This window comes from Mytilus galloprovincialis, chromosome 8, assembly GCF_965363235.1.
Source record: "Mytilus galloprovincialis chromosome 8, xbMytGall1.hap1.1, whole genome shotgun sequence".
Lineage (NCBI taxonomy): Eukaryota > Metazoa > Mollusca > Bivalvia > Mytilida > Mytilidae > Mytilus > Mytilus galloprovincialis.
In genome coordinates, this window is record NC_134845.1 from 59205076 (window position 1) to 59224647 (window position 19572).

The following is a 19572-nucleotide window of genomic DNA, read 5'->3' on the forward strand; positions in this document are numbered from 1 at the left end:
TGACCTTTTGAGGTCAAAGGTCAGTGATCTCACGTGTGTGGTTGTGGAGAAATACTGATTTCAAATACATAAGGGGAGAAAACTCCTATAAGGGTTAACCAAAACTCTTCGACTTATATTAGTTGAAGTTACGCCTTATTGTAAGCAGATATTTGACAAACACATTATATCATTTACTGTAACAGTTTCTTTTGAATAACGATAACAAGCAAAATTCAAAATTTATAACATGACCTTGACCTTTGACCTTGACCTCAATTTCCTTCAAATGGACCAAGGACTTCATATTAAAAGACTGTAGGCCTATACGACTTATAACGTATGAATTTATCCAACATATCGCCTATCTCAAATTTTCAAAGGAAAATAACTCCCATAAGATGTCTCCGATCACTTCAGTCAAAATAAACCAAATCATTTTAGGAGTAGACAAACAATTTGGTGAAAACAGTTTGTTAAAATATTTTACGGTTTAAGAGATATAGCGATAACAAGAAAACGGGGACGCGGGGAGATAACTCCTATAAGAATAAGTGTTCGGTCACACAGGGTGAAGTTTAAAACCCCCATTACTGTACAACATCATTGGCAAAAAATCCATTTGATCATGATGTTGTAAGACAAAAAAGCATCTCAGACGGCAGAAGAAAAACAAAAGGTATTTCCACGAAAAGTGGAAAGACCTAATAAAACAAATCCAGTATGTTGATAATGTCAGTTCTTATATATTGTTGTTCGAGTAAAGTGAAGTCTTTCTACATAGATGGTGTGTTCTTTTCTTACATACGATACTTGAATCAGTGTTAGACATTCTGTTTTATGGAAGAAAATGACTGGTGTTATACTATTTCATAAGGAGAGTTTTTTTATTGAGGCGATTTATCAGATCATGATGAAAATGTTATTTAACAATACATTTTGTAAAATTTGACAAACACATCAATATCCAGTTGCTGCATTATAATTAAAACAGTATGTTGTTATCTTTCAGGGTACACGTGGTGTTACCGCTGTAGTTAAAGCAGTAACGGAGTACACCAGTGTTTTTCATAATGTTTTAGATGGAGAGTTCTCTATGACTGTTAAGAAGGAAAATATTGGTATGGTTTGTTCAAGCTTGCTTTAAATGCTAACTTTACCATCGTCTTTCCATTTAAACCTAATGCGAATTCGTGTTATATATTTTGTTTATGCACTTTATATATAGGTACGCTGTACGAGAAACAAAAACAAATATGATTTATTCATATATACCCTATACACCGCTCCACAGGGTAGGGAACAATTGATGGCACAAAAACATGTTAAGGTCCACTACATTGTTTATGTGTTTGCAGCAAGCAAGTAGCCTGACATTCAGTGGTTGTTCCTGTTTCTTTAATCGAAACATTTGTTTATTATTATTACATAAAGGGTCGGTTGGTTTTCCATATCAGCGCATTTGATCAACGATAATCAATTTAAACATATCTAAGTTGAATAACCGGGAGGGCTGCTCAATATCAGAGCGAGTACAAACTCCGGTGTTAATTTCCAATAATTTGTAGTCAATTTGAGCAGTTTATCATTTGCATCTATCGAAAAGAATGCAGTCTGGGAGCATCATATAACAGCATAAGAGTGCTTGTATTAGAATGATTTCAAGTCCAGCGAAATCGAAATTAAAAGAGCAGAACATTTACCATGTCATTGCAGAACTCACCGGAAGTATAAATAAAGTAGAATTCTTTTTCCGAGAAATGTAAAACTCACATGACTGTACAAAATTTTGACTTATATTAAGAAATCACTAAATTAATGTCAATTTTATTCGTGTTTCTTTGGACTGTTTATACTGAATGGTTCGGTCAATTATTAAAGTGATAGAAGTTGGAAAGACTAGCTCTGTCGAGATCATTGTTCCTAATCGACAAACAACTGACTCGTGGATAACAGATTCAGGGACTGAAATGAAACTAGAAAAGAGCATATGCAGTGGTAAGTCAACATTTGATAAATATTGTATTGTGTAGTAAACCAGTATCCTTAAAAGTAAACCTTCTTAGAAGTAAAATGACATTTACATAGCTGTTATCAATAATGTTTGACATGGTATTAATAACGTTTTAGTACATGAAAACAAATTAACAAATATACAAATGTTATATCAAACATACTTATTAAGTGTTTTTAAAGAGATAAACCAGATCAAAATTACATAACTTGAAGGGTTCGTGTACGAACTATTCTAACCGTAATAAGGCAAGTGTATTTTTGTTTTGTCTTTCCATGGTTTGTTTGCCATGATACTTTTTGGTATTCTTCGATTTTGGATTTTTGTATCTTCTGCATTTTTCTGTGTTCCCTTGTTTTAACATCATATGATCATTGTTTCCTTGTGCTAAGATCAGATAATCATACTGATCCTCAATTTAAAATTATATGATAAAACATAAACACCCATATATTATATATCTATTTCAATGTGTATTATATATATTACTGTCTGGATATAATTGATCTTAATATTTGAATCTGGTTGTTTTTTTAGATTTGACTGGATATAGTTGCACGTTCTATCGAAATATATCAAGCTTATTTCCGAAAAATTTGCTTTTAAATCGGTAAGTAACGGTGACTGTTCATAAACTTGCCGTAACTATATTATTTTTGTTCAATAACTAATGGACCTAATCTGGTGCACATGTAAGATCAGGTTCCTCATTTGTCTTTTAATTTAACAAATATTTAAACAATTAAACTAGAACCGTTCACTGTTTGCATCTTCTTATGCCATACCGTTGAGAAACATAATTATTGTTGAAGACCTCGTAGAATACATCTGTTTGCGGCAGATGCCATTTGATAAAAATAGACCCCCATTTTGTAGTTGATATTATTAAACATTGTTGTCTTTAAATTCTTCAATTTTATTGATATTTCATAGTCGTATTTCGGAAAATAGTTTGCGCTTTAACAAAACAATGCAGTTTGCAAAACCTGGATACTAATGTTTATATTTTCTTCAGGAAAGTGCTGCTCTTTGATGGAATATATGACGTAAACTCGATCATAGCTGATGTTTCGATTGAAGCAGAACCGTGTTCGGATTATTCATTAAAATTAAGATTTGGTCATTTATTAGTAAGTTGGGATATCGTATGAATAGCAATAAAACAATTCTTTTTTCGTTTTAATTTGTTAGCGTCTATCATATGTCTATACTCATGATACTGCTCGGAAAATATTAGGATTCATAAAACAATTTTACAGACAAATATTTTTTGGGAGTTTTTAAATTCATAAATTATGATATAATGTTTATTTTTTATCTTCTGTTGTTATTTATATCAGGTTGTTTTTCAGTTGTTGAAAATATTTGTAAGACAACCAATGTATATATATAACAGACGATATACTGATACATGTATGCAAATGAAAGCTATACTTTGTGTAAACTTAAAATGGATTAACAAATGGCCAACATGAAGAATCATGAGACCAGAATATTCCTACAAATGTTAAGTCCAGGACTGTGTTTAGTTTTAATATTGTTTTTAAGGGAAACCACTTCAGACCTGTTTGTGGATTTTGGGATTTCAATGCTTCGTAAGTACATTTCGATTCAAATTGTCATAAAATTTAAACACAGTGCCGCTATTATTAATTACCTCAAAATCATTACTCTACATTCTAAATATGCACAATTAGTATCAATAAACTAGCTACATATGAGTGAAACATTTCACATAGCGATTTAAATTTTGATGTAAAGTTTACATTCTAAATGTAAATTCTTTTAAGACAACCTAGATGGACGTTGTTTTGTTTAAAATTTCTACTTTAAGATTGTTGTCTCAAACATCTGTATGCTAATACTCGTCGTTTTTAAAGCTTTGTAAGAAATTCATCGAGGAACTCTTATCTCAATAAAATATAAATCATAATCACTTTTAAAACAAATGTCTCTCAGAACATTATTACCATATACATGATATAGTTTTTATATATAATTTTTGATAAAAAAAATCTATGTTTATAAATTTAGTAACACTAATATATAGTTTGCATTGCATTCACTAATACTGTTGTAATGATCTCAACTGTATTAAAGTAATACTGTAAATGGAGCGTGGTCACCTTTTGGATCACTAGTAGCTGAGTCCACAGATTCTTACACAATCTGTGAATATAATCATACCACGAATTTTGCCATACTAATGAGCCCAGGAAGAACAGTATGTTAATTTATTTATGATATGTAGCATATCTAACCAAGTATTACTTTAACGTTAACATGTTAAAGGTAAAACGTATTAAATTGTACACCTTTTCAATGTAAACTTAAACGATACAATTATGTAATTGGGAAGCATATGTTCTTATTTCACTTGTTCAACCGAACATAAATTAAATATGTATGTGCAAATTGCTGCTAGTTTTCAAAAACCTTCTAATCAAACTAAAACTGTATTCGATATCACTTTAGGCTAAAAATAGTTAAAAAATATTCTTACTTTTTTTCGGCATGTTAAACAAGTCGTTGAATTTCATTATTTAAGCATATTCATTATATTATACTTATTTAAAAAATCATTTGCTGTCCAGAAAAAAAGATAACTGCATGCCTAATCTGATTCACTATGCCATAAATGTCAACGAAACATGTTTTTTTTTTTTTATAAAAGTCCCACTTGTATTCACATAATATCTGAAAATAGATATTGCAATCAGTACAGAAAATATGTATCTCTTATTACAGAATAATTGGTCGATACTGTAAACTGAGGTACTCCTTTATTATCTATGTTGACACCACCAAACCTCAATAATAAAAAAGATAAACGTGATCCTTATCTTTATATATCACATGCGAAATTAAAACCGGTTCTTACACAATTAAACGGATGTACATCTTCCGAGCCATTACAAGGTCGTTGAATTCATCAAAAAGGCAGCAATAAAATTCGATAAGTACCTTTCATTGTTTTTGAAATAGTACACACATTGACAAACTACATTACACATTGTATTTTATTTAAGATTAAACAAAGACTCTTATCAAACTCTTATTACCATTTGTTTAAGCCATCGCCTCACAACCTTCCATTGAGCATGATTTCAGCCATAGGATGTGGAGTATCTATTCTGTTTCTAGTTGTGACAATTGCCGTTCATATAGTACTTTGGAGGTAAGTTTGTATGTCTGTATTGAAGTTCGTGCACGTTAAACGTAGCATCATTATAGAAAGGTTGATTCTGTAGAGACCAAATTCAAGTCATTGAGTTACGCCAGCTGAGTCGAGGACAAATGTTCAGTGTGAAAAAGGAGAAGCGAAAGATACCAGAGGGACATTTACACTCATAAGTCAAAAATAAACTGACATCACCATTGCTTAAAAAGTAAAAGACCAAACAAACAATAGTACACTAATCATAACATAGAGCACTAAAGTATGGGCAACCCGAACCCTACCAAAAACTGTGGATGATCTCTTATGCTCCGGAAGGGTAAGCAGATCCTGCCCCATATGTGGCACCCGTCGTGTTACTCATGGTAGTATAAATCTGGTATTAAGTCTAATTCCGTAGGTCACATTCGGGAAACAGGGACGGGATTGTAGTTACGACATTAGGAACATATCCATTATCATCTGTGAAACAACTATTCCATAACAATCAACCAACTCGTGATGGCGTCCGTAAAACGGACGAAGGGATGATTTTAAATTCAGTACTTGGAACTCTAAGTTTAATAGCTTCCTTGTGAGTATCGACACTCTATCAAAAACTCATGATAGGAAATACAAGCCCTAGAATATCATATCAACTGGGAGATATATGCTCCGTCATCAGGCGCTTCAATTATGTTGCTACATAGAAATGGAAAGTGTACGATTGGAGAGCTGAAATCTTCTCTTTTGCCGTACAGTTTTGTTTTCAACCGCGAATGACGTCTTGCACCATCGGCTCTTTTTGTAACGAAATAACATAGGAATGTTACATTTGAAATGAACGATAAAATTCACGAATTAGAAATCGTTTATTTTTTATATTATCTGCGTCTATTCTACTAGAATCACAAAATTGACTGTAAATGTGTAACTTCAACCGTACATGAATTTATCATGTATATAAGTGGATATCTTCTACGGCTCTTTTCTGGACTAATGACTTAGAAATGTTTGGTTTGCAGTTTTTTGTTTATTTAAAAACAAATCAAAGTCAATTACAGTCATTTGGTTCTTTTAATAGCTGACATAGCAACGATACATTACGTTGGGTAACACACTTAATATTACAGAAGGAATTGACGTCTGCTTACCCTTTGCATTAGATAATGCTTCTTGTAGTTCAATGCCGGATAGAATATTATAACATAGATATTCTTTTGTTTCTTAATTATTTTTGAAGGTATGTAAGAAATGATAGAACAAAAACACTGATCAACTTATGTGTAGCTTTAGTTCTGTCTTATGTCCTTTTCCTAGCTGGTATTACACGAACAGAGAATAAGGTAAGGAATAGAAACAGTTAACAATTCCATATTACATATAACTATTCTGAACTCTTGTCCCATTTAATTTTTAAAAAAGTGTACCACAGCTACATTTACTTTAACTGTTTCATGATTTGACGTCCTGAAAGTTGTCGGTTAGTCACTAAATTTCAAGAACAAAACAACTATTGCAGTTTTCAAATTGTAATTTTCTTCCAACAGCGGTTATATATGAAGTACATATATTCATGTTTGCATTACAAGTGTCCTTAAAAGAGAGGGGTACTTACTAGTAAAATTGGAAATATCCCTTCGAAAATTATATGTACGTTGAAGCGATTCAGTACCTTCTCTGAAATATATGTGTTATAGTTCACAATGGATATGCTACCATCGCCATAAAAACAATATCGCCCATTTTCCTGGATTTTGACCTTATCGAATCGAACACGACTTATCAACGAGTTTTGCGAGCTGTGAACATCTCGACGGGTGTAGTTTATAAACTAGGTTCAGCTCATACCCCCTTCCCCCATTAAGAGCAATTGATTTACCTCCTGTTTTTGTTTGGGTTCATGTTGCTTAGTAGTAAATCGTCTGTGTTTTTTTGGGGTATTTTTACTTGAATGTCTTTTTATCTTTTATATTTGAGGTATGGTTCTATCTGCTTTTACTTTACTTTTGATTGTTTTAGTACTTTGTAATCTTCTAAAAAAGAAGAAAGGCGAAAGATACCAAAGAAAATTCAAACTCATAAGTCAAAAAAATAAACTGACAATGACTAAACCAAAAGACAAACAACAGAAAAAAACGCAACATACAAAACTCAAGACTCGGCAACACGAACCTCACTGATTACCTTGGTCTACGATCAAAAATTTATACTCTGTACTCGGAAAACGAAATTCGTGCTCGAAACACAAAATCCATCATTTTGATTGGTTAAATTCTGAGTCTGATTACAATCATCGTACTTCAAAGTTATGACCACCAGTCCAGAGGTGAATCAGATGCTCTGAAAGGGTAATTATATCCTGCTCCGCATGTGGCACTCGTCATGTTTTGCTGTCTCTTTTGTGGCATGTACTATTTTAAACCAATAGTAAATCAATTTTGATTTGAGAAAGTAATTTTGCTCTGAGTAATTCTTAAAAGACTGAACACTAAATTATGAAGTCATTTACAGTCTTTTGGTCAGTTTTCAGATGGTGAACATTCAGTACAGTTCCAATAATTAGCTTACAGTCACTTGCATTCTGTTCAGTGTCTGTTCAGACTGCAAGTTAGGTAATTGTTATGTACCTGTACACAACAAAATGGTACTGAATTTAATAACAAGCTGCTGAACAGTGCTGAATTAACGCCAAGCGAATTGTTTGAACAATACTAAATTGAATGCAGTGAATAAGTCTGACATGAAAGACTGAACATGACTGAATGAATCATTTGTCAAATTTTTCAGATTATGCCAGTTTGAAATTTAAAATGATTTACTAGTGAACATGCCAACAGATAGTTAGTAGCTAATTAATCATGTTAATAGAATGTACCATGTATGAAAAACAAAACACATGAAAGTGTTTGTATGAGCAATATTAAAATTCACAAAACACAGTTTACTGTAACAAGTAGACACAATAAAACTCATCATTGTATCATGTTTATTACATGGTATTGATTCTCTGAAAAGTCCCTTCTGGAAATGTGGCATACTATTTGCATAAAAAATACATTTGTTCAATTTAAAGCATGCGGCAAAGTCAGATATATTTTGTAATGTTTTTTTATTTATTCTATTTAAAGAATACCTGCACAGCGATTGCAGTTGCTTTACATTACATGTTCTTAACAGACTTTGCTATGATGTTAGCAGAGGGTATACTCATAGTGAGAATGGTTATTATTGTTTTTCCAACAAAATCTATTGTTAATTGGTTGTTGCCTGCATGTTGGGGTGAGTATATAACAAAAATGAGCACTAATCTCATTCCAATGTGACGCTGCCAATACTTCAGAAATGGTAGAACAGAATCATCAGAAATATATTCGTATTGTCTGATGAAAGAAATTACACGTTATAGTTCCCTGGGCAGTTCATAATATCACATAGACATGTATATACCTTAAAATAGCCGTTGTTTGTTTTGTTTTAACAAAATCACGACTGGTCATACAGTCAAAAAATCTGAAATCGCTTCTAGAATACAGTCAGTTCTAGACTGACCGTACAGTAATTTATTTTGGGATCCTCAAGGCAAACTTTTCTTTTATGGGAAAAACGAATATTCTACTTAAATACGAAAAGAATATTGAAATAGTATATATTTAACTGTAAACTGATGCAAATACTTGCAATAAAAGATTATTTACAATGTACTACAAGAGGAAAATTGTCCATCGATCTCACTTTTTTCTATCAAGTTGGTGTGATGAACACGTATATTTTATATTCTAGTGCATGTATTTGTTACAGTGACTCATGTTTATGATGCTATGCATACCTTAAAGATGTCCAAAGCACTTTATAGATATAGGAGTAAACAAATGTTGAGAAAAGTCACCGTAGGCAAACCCGTCCTGTTAGCCAGTTGGAAATAAACTCATCATAGATACCAGGACTAAATTTTGTATATACGCCAGACGCGCGTTTCGTCTACAAAAGACTCATCAGTGACGGTCCAATCCAAAAAAGTTAAAAAGGCCAAATAAAGTACGAAGTTGAAGAGCATTGAGGACCAAACCTCTAGAAATTTATTACCATATCTAATTGGGTGATTTTATGTTATCTATTTTGTAAATCAATGTATAATGATATATCATGCAAAGACCAAAAAAAAAAAAGCAGTACTTAACAAACAACAACACAAAATAAAAAAGAATACAATTATACTATATGTTGTCTAGTGCTGCTAGCATGTCTATGTTCAGCCGGCACATACTTACTGATGTTACTAAAAAAGAAAATTACAGTTGATATACTCATAATTGCAAAATAACTTTAAGTACTACATTCAAGGGTCAATATCTTCTTAAAGTTGTAAAGAATATTGTCAGTGTCGCTTTAAAATTAATCAAAGATTTGATGAACTTATTTATTTCTAGATACGTTTATCATTGAGAATGGTGGTGGATATTCACTTAAAGCAATTACAAAGGATGATCATAATCATGTCCAGTTGCTCATATGTTCATTTTTATTTTCAGTTGTTCCGGGTATTATTGTCGGAATATCTGCCGGTGTAACTAAACTCACAGGTTATGGCAACAGGAATTTGTACGTACTCACTGTTACTTTATTAGAAAAGATCTAGTAAGATATCAATTATAAAGAACTTCTAGAAAAATCCAAAACGAGAAGTCCCTTATCTAATTATATAATGGCAAGATCTAAAGATCAAAAACATCAAACGAATGGAAAACAAATTTCATATTCCTGACTTCGTACAGCCATTTCCTTAGGCTAAAAATTGTGGATAAAACCTGAGTCTAAAAGTAGCTTAACCTTTCACTTACAAACGACCATATTACAGTAAAATATGACAGTCTTATACTTTGGTCTTTAAAAACTCATGTTTATGGTTACAAATTCAAAGCTTCGAAAAGTGTGCATTCTTGATTGCAATGTTTTTTTTACACGGAACAGCTTGTTAGAAAATTGGAACTTTCCGAATAATATCATACCATAAAAGTAAATATTTTTTTTCAAATAAAAAACTTTAAAATGGAAGCGCCTTCTTGATTTGCACTATTAGTTCTTTACGTTAGTCAGCACATATGTACTGATAATACTTATCAGTGATATGGTAATAGTTATAGATTAACCTGTAAAAAACATTGAATGTTTTAAAAAGACTTAAGATTTTCTACCCATGGAGTATATATCGTCGCTCTACTACGGAAAACCTTTTGACAATTTGGGTTTTTTAATGCTCTTCAACCACGTACTTAGTTTTGGCTTTTTAAATTGTTTTGATTTTAGCGTCAATGGTGAATCTTCTGTAGACGAAAGACACGTCTGGCGTACAAAATTTCAGTCTGGTATCAATTATTGTTTACATTCAGTTAATCGAAAATAGTCAATTAAGTTAAGGCATACAAACCACGCTAAAGTATTTCCTGCAGTGATAAATCGCGTTAATTATTCTTATAAGTAACAAAATCAATTTAAATTAAAAAACAAAAAAATCTTTATAATAATCTCACAAAATATCCCCAAAGTAGACATTTTTGTTTTGTAATCACACATCTTATATAACGGTGTAGTGCTCGTGACTGTATTCAATGCACTTTTATATTATTATACAAATCATAGAATTAGTGTTCTTACTTCACATACATGATATTATTAAAAGTGTGCCAAGCAAACGATGACTTATGAGTTAACTATTTTAATTTCATAAATGTTTATGTGTCCATGATTTAAACATTTGCAGATAAATATAATTTTGGTTTATAATACATGGTGGTAGATTTTAAAAACAGTTTGGCTTCGGGCATAACTACAGAGTCATTAATTGTGTATATGCAAATTCGGTCCTGTAAAATGTGTATGGTTAATGTTATTTATGCATCAATAACTTAAGAGGATGCTTTTATCATTTTAGTTGTTGGTTGACTCTAGAGTCAAACCTCATATGGGCGTTTATCGGACCAGCATTAATTGTAATTTTGGTACGTATTGGTTTTATATAAAGGGAAACGTCGTAATGATTTCACATAGTCTTTGTCAAATATTAATTACTATGGTAGATGTTTGTTGAATTCAAAACTTTAGCCTACATTTGACTGAATATGTGTTTAACATTAACGATTACACATTACCTGGTTTGTTAGACATTCCATTACATTTAGGTGTATTTGGTAGGGAAACCAATAACACAGAAAAGACAATCCAAATAACAAATGCAAAAGAGAAATGACAAAAATACGTTTCTATTCAACGAAGTAAATTAAACAAACTTAATAATTAGCAACACGCGTAGGAGTACCACCAACCAAGCCAATAATTTCAAGGGCCCTATAGATAATAATAATCACCTTTCTATTGTTTATTTCAGATCAACTTTGTCATCATTATCTTAACGGTATATAAAATGATGACCACTAGAGGGTTAGCTAAGAAAACATTAGAGGAGAAATATAGGTAACTTTTTATTGGTTTAAATTCTTAAACCTCTATCGCTATATTCAAATGTAAAATGTTGAAGTTATTCATGTTGATTGCACACTATAAAATCATGCTTATTATAAAAATACAAGTATATCGTATTAAACTCATGATAGTAAGTAAACATGTTTTATTGACTAGATTTGCCAGACATAATGTATTCAAATAATTAAAAAAGCAAGGAACAGAACACGGTCAATTTGCATAAGATCCTCTATAAGATTTTTAGAATTTTAGATGCACAATTTTCCGCATATCACATTCCTTATAAAATTATATAATTAAAAAATAATGTTAATGTCATAAGGAAGTACATGTATATAGTTACTTGCATTCAAGCAACGATCAAATTAATAAAACAGATTACAGCAAGATCTGTTGAAGTTTATTCATTTTTATAAACTTTTTATCAACTTCAACAGATCTTGCTATTTTGTATTAGCAAGATCCTTATCAACCACCTTTTGTTAAGGTTATTAAACTTGTATTTTGTTTAATATAGGATTGGTTTAAAAAGTATCTGTGTCATTTTACCGTTATTTGGAGTAACATGGGTACTTGGTGCATTTTCTGTAAATGAGGATTTGGTAATGTTTCAATACCTATTTGCAGTCTTCAACTCTTTACAGGTATTTTGTTTCAAATAATGATAGAAATTACTATATGTATGATAATGGCAATGGTGTGTGCTAAATATTTTAAATAAAAATGCAAAACGTAGAAACAAAACTCATTTAAGATACTAATTTTATACGTTTGTACGCCAATGAAGTATCTTCATCGACTATATTGGTAATAAAACATGTACAAGGGTAATCTGTAATTTCTTTTTTTTCTTTTTCATCCGAATTTTCGGATTTTTTTTTGATTTTTTCGAAGAATTCAATTGATGCCTGAAAAAAGTCCAGATCCAAAGAGATCCAAAACAAAAAAGTCGTATAAAAACAGACAAATCGAAAAAAAACCTAAAAGAACAACAGCAGTTTACAAGTCACTAGGTGGAACACTAAAGATAAACAATACAAAAATTCATTGAATGGTATTATCTAAATAGCTTAGGAAATCATGACGTCCCTGTACCACAGGCAAAATTTTACATCCTAGGCAGGATCGTTTCAAGAATTGTTAAAGACACGAATTATGACTCGAACACAAAGATATAGATAATTACAGATAATTACAGATATATGTTTAGCACGATATAAAGGGCAATTAACTGTTAATCTTTGTTTTGTATGCTGCCACCTCCCTATTGATGTTAAATATCCCACATATTTGTTTATCCATTCTCTTTAATCATGTTAACATCAATTATCTGTAATAATAGACCAAATATGAACAATTTTGGCCAGATTATTTTTTTTCGATTACTTTTTTTTAAGTTGAAATGGTCCAAACTAACAGTCAAATTAAAAAAAAAATCAATAAAAAAAATATAGTCCGGTTGCCATGGAAACAACGTGACATCATATGTTTATATTAGTATAGCAAAGAGAAATGACTAACATTGTATTTTATGGTAACATTGAGATAAAGCATAACATTTTTTGTTATTTTCATTGGTATAAGAGATGATTTCATTCATTTAAACTGCTAACTGACACATTTTTCGAATAAAACAGTTTTTTGATACTTAAGATGGTCCACTTACCACAAAAATGGGCATGTTTTTGCCGATTTTTGTCATTTTTTACATCTGATATTACCGAAAATCCAGAGATCCTCACATAAAAGACTATAAAATATAAAATTATGGATGTTTTGTCAACAAAATGGTGCAAAAACAATTCTTGGGTAAAAGTTGCAGAAAGTTGCCAATAGAGGAATACTAGTCATTGTAATTTACCCTGAAATTCCCCGTTTTTAGGCTCTATTTGTAAATAAATATTTCATATGAATATTTTCTTGATAAAATAGTCCTTTCTTATGAAAACAGATATTTTTAGATGTATTGAGGGTAATTATATCATATTGCATTTTCCAGCAATTAAAAATTTCATGCTCAAACTAATCTGAATGTAATTTTGAAAAATGATATATTTCCCCTTTTTTAAAAATCTTCGTTCAAGAGATGGAAAAACACTGTTTTATAGCTGACTATGCGGTATGGGCTTTGCTCATTGTTCAAGGCCGTACGGTGACCTATAGTTGTTAATGTCTGTGTCATATTGGTCTTTTGTGGAAAGTTGTCTCATTGGCAATCATACCACATCTTCTTTTTTATAGGTATTCCACAGATAGTGACATACTAATAATAAATGTTGCTTGTCCATTTTTAAAACAATTTCCGGAAAAATTTGTGACATTTATAACACTGAAAAATCAAGAGCTATCTGCCCTGAAATTTTCAGACAAATTGGATAACCGGTTGTTGGGGTGCTTCCCCTGAATTGGTAATTTTTAGGGAATTTTGTCGTTTTTGATTATTATCTTGAATATTATTATAGATAGAGATAATCTGTAAACAGCAATAATATTTAACAAAGTAAGATCTACAAATAAGTCAGATGACTAAAATGGTCATTTTACCCCTCAAGGAGATATTGTTATTTATAGTCATTTTTTACCAATTTTTCATAAATTTTTGTAATCTTTTACAAAAATCTTCTACTCTGAAACTACTCAGACAAAATGTAACCAAACTTGTACACAATCATCATAGGAGTATCTGGTTTAAAAAGTGTGTTCGATGACCCTGCCTGCAAACCAAGATCGCAGACATGGCTAAAAATAAAACATAGGGGTAAAATATAGATTTTGGCTTATAACTCTGAAACTAAAGCATTTAGAGCAAATCTGACAAAATTAAATTGTTTATCAAGTCAATTTATTTCTGCCATGAAATTTTCAGATGGATTAGTTAGCTGGTTGTTGGGTTGCTGCCCCCCCCCCCATTTGTAATGTTTAAAGAAACTTTGCCGTTTGTGGTTATATTGAAAACTATTATAGATAGAGATAAACTGTAAAAAGCAATAATGTTCAGCAGAGTAGGATCTACAAATAAGTCAACATGACCAAAATGGTCAGTTGCCCCCTTTAGGAGTTATTGCCCTTTATAGTCAATTTGTATCAATTTTCATTAATTTGTCTGTAACTAAAGGGCCAAGTTTATTATAGATAGAGAAAATTGTAAGTAGCAAGAATGTTCAGTAAAGTAAGATCTACAAACACATCACAATCACCAAAAACACAATTTTGTCATGAATCCATCTGTGTCCTTTGTTTGATATGTACACAAGGTGAGCGACACAGGCTCTTAAGAGCCTCTAGTTCTTATTCTTGTTTATAAAATATATTGTTTAAAAATATTTTTACAACTGTATCATGTGTATGATACATATATTGATGTGAAACTAAATGGGTATTGACTCAACTTCAATACAAAATGATTTATAGTTCAAGCAATTTTAAGTAAACACATTTATTAAAAATAACGTAAATACATGCGAAACTTATCATGTTGGGCCAAAGACCGTAAGTATATATAAAGGCAATAAGCAATTGTCTATATATATATATAACAACAATAAAAAAAACTCTTAAAAGAAAATACCAAAACCTTTTTTCTTTTAAAAATAATTGAAGTATGAATACGAAAGAAAACCAGTAGCACTGACACTGATACTTATTTAAAATAAGCATCTGCATAAAGTACCACATCCCAAAATTGCGGTTTTTAAACCAAGATGTAGTATGTTGACCTCTAACCTTTACTTAAAATTGAATTGAAGAAAAAAAATTAACAAGTTATATGTTTAGTCTTTTTTTTTTGTTATGTGTTTATTGGCAAAGAACTACATTTATAATAACAATAGTAAATAAGTTCATAGTACATCAGCAAAATCGAGACAAGTACATAAAGTTGATATTTTGAATGCTTCTATAAACGTATAATATTATTAATAATAATTTAAAAAAAAGAACAGAAAATCTTAATCTGAGGTAGCATGGATTGGGTAGATATTTTTATTACGTGAAAGTTAACTTATAAAATCATTATATTAGTTGGAACCAGGGGTTCCAGCAGGTGTACGCTCTTTGCAATGGTTTATTTTTATAAAATATATTTTTTTCAATGCAAAAATTTTCTTTAAGATAATTTTTTAAGGCTACACTATTTACTTGTCCACATTGCATTTTTGTTTTGTATATATAATATTTAGTTAGTAGTAGTATGAGATTTCTTATATAGTTTTTTTTCTGTTTTTTCTAATATCCCAAATAAGACAATATCTAAATTAAGTGGTAGTTCAATTTGGACTTTTGAGTATATCCATTTATGAAGTTTTTCCCAAACATCAAAAACTTTTGGACATGTCCAGAATATGTGTTCAATAGTTTCTATTGAGTCCGTACAGAAAGTGCATTTATTGTTTTGTGAGACTTTCATTTTGTAGAGTAATTTATTAGTTCCCACTATTTTGTGATTGATCCTGTATTGGAGCCACTGTAATTTTGAGTTTTTAGTAATGTAAAATGGAAGTCTGTATATTTTATTCCGAATAATATTATGTCTATTTAGGATTAAGGACCACTTTTCCTGTAATGTGATATTTGTTATTTTTTCATTTAAAACAGTGTACATGTCTTTTGATCCTTTTGTAGATTTCATAAATATAGAAATAGTAGTTGGTATAATTGGCCCATAAGGCTTTATAAGCTGATGACTCTTAATATTAAGACTTTTCATATAGGAATAAACAGCTGACATTACTCCTTGAAATATAAGAAAGTTGGTATCAATATCTTATGTTTTTTTTTAAATTGCTGCCAATTCATTAAATGTCCATCATTATCAATTAAATCATTTATTAGCCAGACGCTCTTTTCAGTCCATTTTTTGTACAGAGGGATTTGATTACCAATTTTATTTTCTTTATTATTCCAAAGATTAGATGTGATAAAATCATATTCGTTCTTAATAGCTTCTTTTGTTTGTAGTTCAGTCCAAGCATTAAAAACCTCCTGCCAAAAAGGATTTCATACTTGTGTTCTTGGTCCTACCAAGAGTAGTTTATTTAATTCATTTTTTTCAGTACAAGTTAGTAACTTACAATAATTATTAGTTTGTTTGATTATTCTTCTTATCCAAGTTAGTTTTAATCCTTTGATGTATTGTTTTAGATTTAACATGTTAAGTCCACCCAGTTCATATATATGAGCAATTGTTTCGTTCTATTTACGTGTACAATCCAAATGTTTATAAACACAATGTTGTTATCTGGATAATTTTGTAAACGTGGAAAAGTTAACAGGCCCATTTCAATTTAAAACAAAAACGTCATATACGTTAGTCCACAGGGATACAACACTATTTTAATTGAGTTCTGGTAATAAAGTAAACAAACAGATCTTTTATAACTTTTAAAACTTTGATAAAAATTTAACAGTCATAAAATAAGAATTTAAATCTTTTCAAAACTCAATTACTTGCATCTCCTAAATTCATAAATGTTTACATTTTTCACAATTTAGAAATATGCATATCGGTTTGAATCATTTAAACACTGTAAATTCTGAAATAATTGCGTACATTTATTATTGCGACTTTTAAAAAATGGACAAACGTGCGAGTTGATTATTGCGATTTCAGTAAAAGATGCATACATATACATGTATAAGATATCAAAATGCGACTTCTTATCATTGCGATACTCACAAGTTAAGGTGGCATTATTGGCATTGCTAATATCTTCGCAAAAATGTCTGAATGTTCAGCAGTTACACGTATATAAACAAGTATAATCCTGTTATTTTACTAACTACTTTTATTGATGGATTATAATTTTAGCAGATTCAAACCAGACCGTTATTCTGTTAGTCTTTTTATGTATATGTACTGACTTTTAATTTTTTTTGTATATTAGTTCTATGTACAATGTACATAAAATCTGCAAAAAATGTAAGCAATTGTAACATTACTGTAATTTTTGAGGAATCGACTTAAATGCGAGATCTTATAAATGCGATCCTCATCCACTCCCATTATTCACATTTAGAAAAACCTCGCAATAACTGTTGAATTTACATAATATTTTTATTATTCGTTTCATGCAGGGTCTCTGTATTTGTTTATTCCACTGTTTTCTTAACAAACAGGTGAGTTTTACATGTTGTTTTATTTAAGGCAGAGTAAATTTTATGATAAAAAAAAGTTTATATAAGATATTGTGGTACGCGAAAGTTTGATTTTCACAATATAATAAAACCAGATGTGGTAGGATTGCCAATGAAACAACTCTTCACCAGAGACAACATGACGTAAACGATAGACTCTACAGATCATCGTCCAGCTTTTAACATTGAGCAAAATCCATATCGGATATAAAACTATACAAGCCACTACCATGACAAACGTTAAAGTATTCAAAGGAGCCTGCTCTATGTACAAAACAATCAAACGATAAACAAATATGATATATACAGCAACAAACGACAACAATTGAATTACAGGAGACTAACTTAGGGAAGGCATATAGAATGTTGCGTAAATGAACATGTTAGCGTGTGGCTAACTCTCCCCAAACTTGCGACAGTAGCTTGAGAGCACACCATTAAGACGAACTTTTAAAATCAGTTTAAAAAGGCTTAACTCATCAGATCGATACAAAGCACAAAGCAACAACGACAGTGAATGTTCACATATGTATCACAATAATACGAATAATTAGTAAGGTTTTAAGTTATAGATAACAAAATCAAAATTTAAACCTATAAAAATATTATTCAAAGATATTATACCAGTGTTGAATTGGTAACTTTTCAGAATAAGTTCATCTTAGATTAGGAATCTGAAATTGTTGTAGTTTAATCAACGACATTAGTACTCTTTAAGATAGTTTGATCATAGGCAACTAAGATAAATCTCCTTAACCCATGCATAGGACAGCAACATTTCGTATGTATTTTGTCAATTGTTTTTTTTTCACTCTTTCATTTTTTTTTAACATAATAACATTTATTTTCGTCATATCCGTATTAACATGATGTGATTTCATTATTGTTTCTCTAAATGTTAGTACATTGAGGAAACAATGTTAATCGACAGATTCAAATAAACTTCTGGAAAATAAAGAATTATGCCAGGATCCTGAAAAGAAACTATTTGTTCACTTGGATACTTGGATACTTGGCCCGAGAACACAGTAATTTCGTAGTGCATTTCTTATAGACAATAAATTCAAATTAAAAAAATCGCACCTGCTCTATCTCAAAGAGATTTTTACAGTGTAGTGTACTACTATTGGGACAATAATATCAAAATTATAGAAACGTCTACCAGCTCTAACTCAAAATATTGACTGTTCTGTGTTAAGGAGGTCTAAAATTCAGTGTGACAGCTTCAGACGTAATGATTTGTTACATTTTTTAACTGGACCAAATCACTACTTAACATACAGATTCAGCACCAAAATTTGTTTAACATGCAATTTCATCCCCGTACTTAATATTTCATGCATTAAATATCAAGAAATAAATTGGGAAAGTGTATAAAAAATACAAGATATACACTGTTCGCACCAGGGACTTTATTACGCTTTATTAAGGATGTACTTTTATTGTACACTTTATCAAGGTGAAATTAAAAAAAAATAGAATTTAAAATTGATACTATAAGTCAGAAGAGCATTAGTTAAGAAACAAAATGTTTTTTTTTTAAATGGCGAGAAAAAGCCTTTTACCATATATTTGAATTGGTGTCATTTGAAAATTGATACTATAAGTCAGAAGAGCATTATTTAAGAAACAAAATGTTTTTTTTTTAAATGGCGAGAAAAAGCCTTTTACCATATATTTGAATTGGTGTCATTTGGGTCACACATCGAAGGAAAGAAAACAGGAATCTGCTTAAATTTTGGTACATGATCCTTTATGACCGATTGAAGGCTTATATGAAAAGAACAAAAATAGTGTTATGGGGCAGAAT

General features: G+C 30.7%; 1 protein-coding gene across 1 annotated transcript in view; it reads left to right on the forward strand.

Annotated features, from left to right (window-relative positions):
- Window positions 1–1495: 1495 nt before the first annotated feature.
- LOC143043734 (adhesion G protein-coupled receptor B2-like) overlaps window positions 1496–19572 on the forward strand; it is a 30773-nt gene continuing 12696 nt past the window's right edge. The window contains exons 1-13 of the mRNA XM_076215917.1: window positions 1496–1977; window positions 2531–2603; window positions 3009–3123; window positions 3542–3588; window positions 4094–4217; window positions 5068–5171; window positions 6394–6496; window positions 8282–8432; window positions 9683–9752; window positions 11083–11149; window positions 11536–11621; window positions 12148–12274; window positions 17703–17744. Of these exons, the coding sequence (XP_076072032.1) occupies window positions 1839–1977; window positions 2531–2603; window positions 3009–3123; window positions 3542–3588; window positions 4094–4217; window positions 5068–5171; window positions 6394–6496; window positions 8282–8432; window positions 9683–9752; window positions 11083–11149; window positions 11536–11621; window positions 12148–12274; window positions 17703–17744 (1248 nt within the window). The 5' untranslated portion in view covers window positions 1496–1838. The remainder of the gene's footprint in view (window positions 1978–2530; window positions 2604–3008; window positions 3124–3541; window positions 3589–4093; window positions 4218–5067; window positions 5172–6393; window positions 6497–8281; window positions 8433–9682; window positions 9753–11082; window positions 11150–11535; window positions 11622–12147; window positions 12275–17702; window positions 17745–19572) is intronic.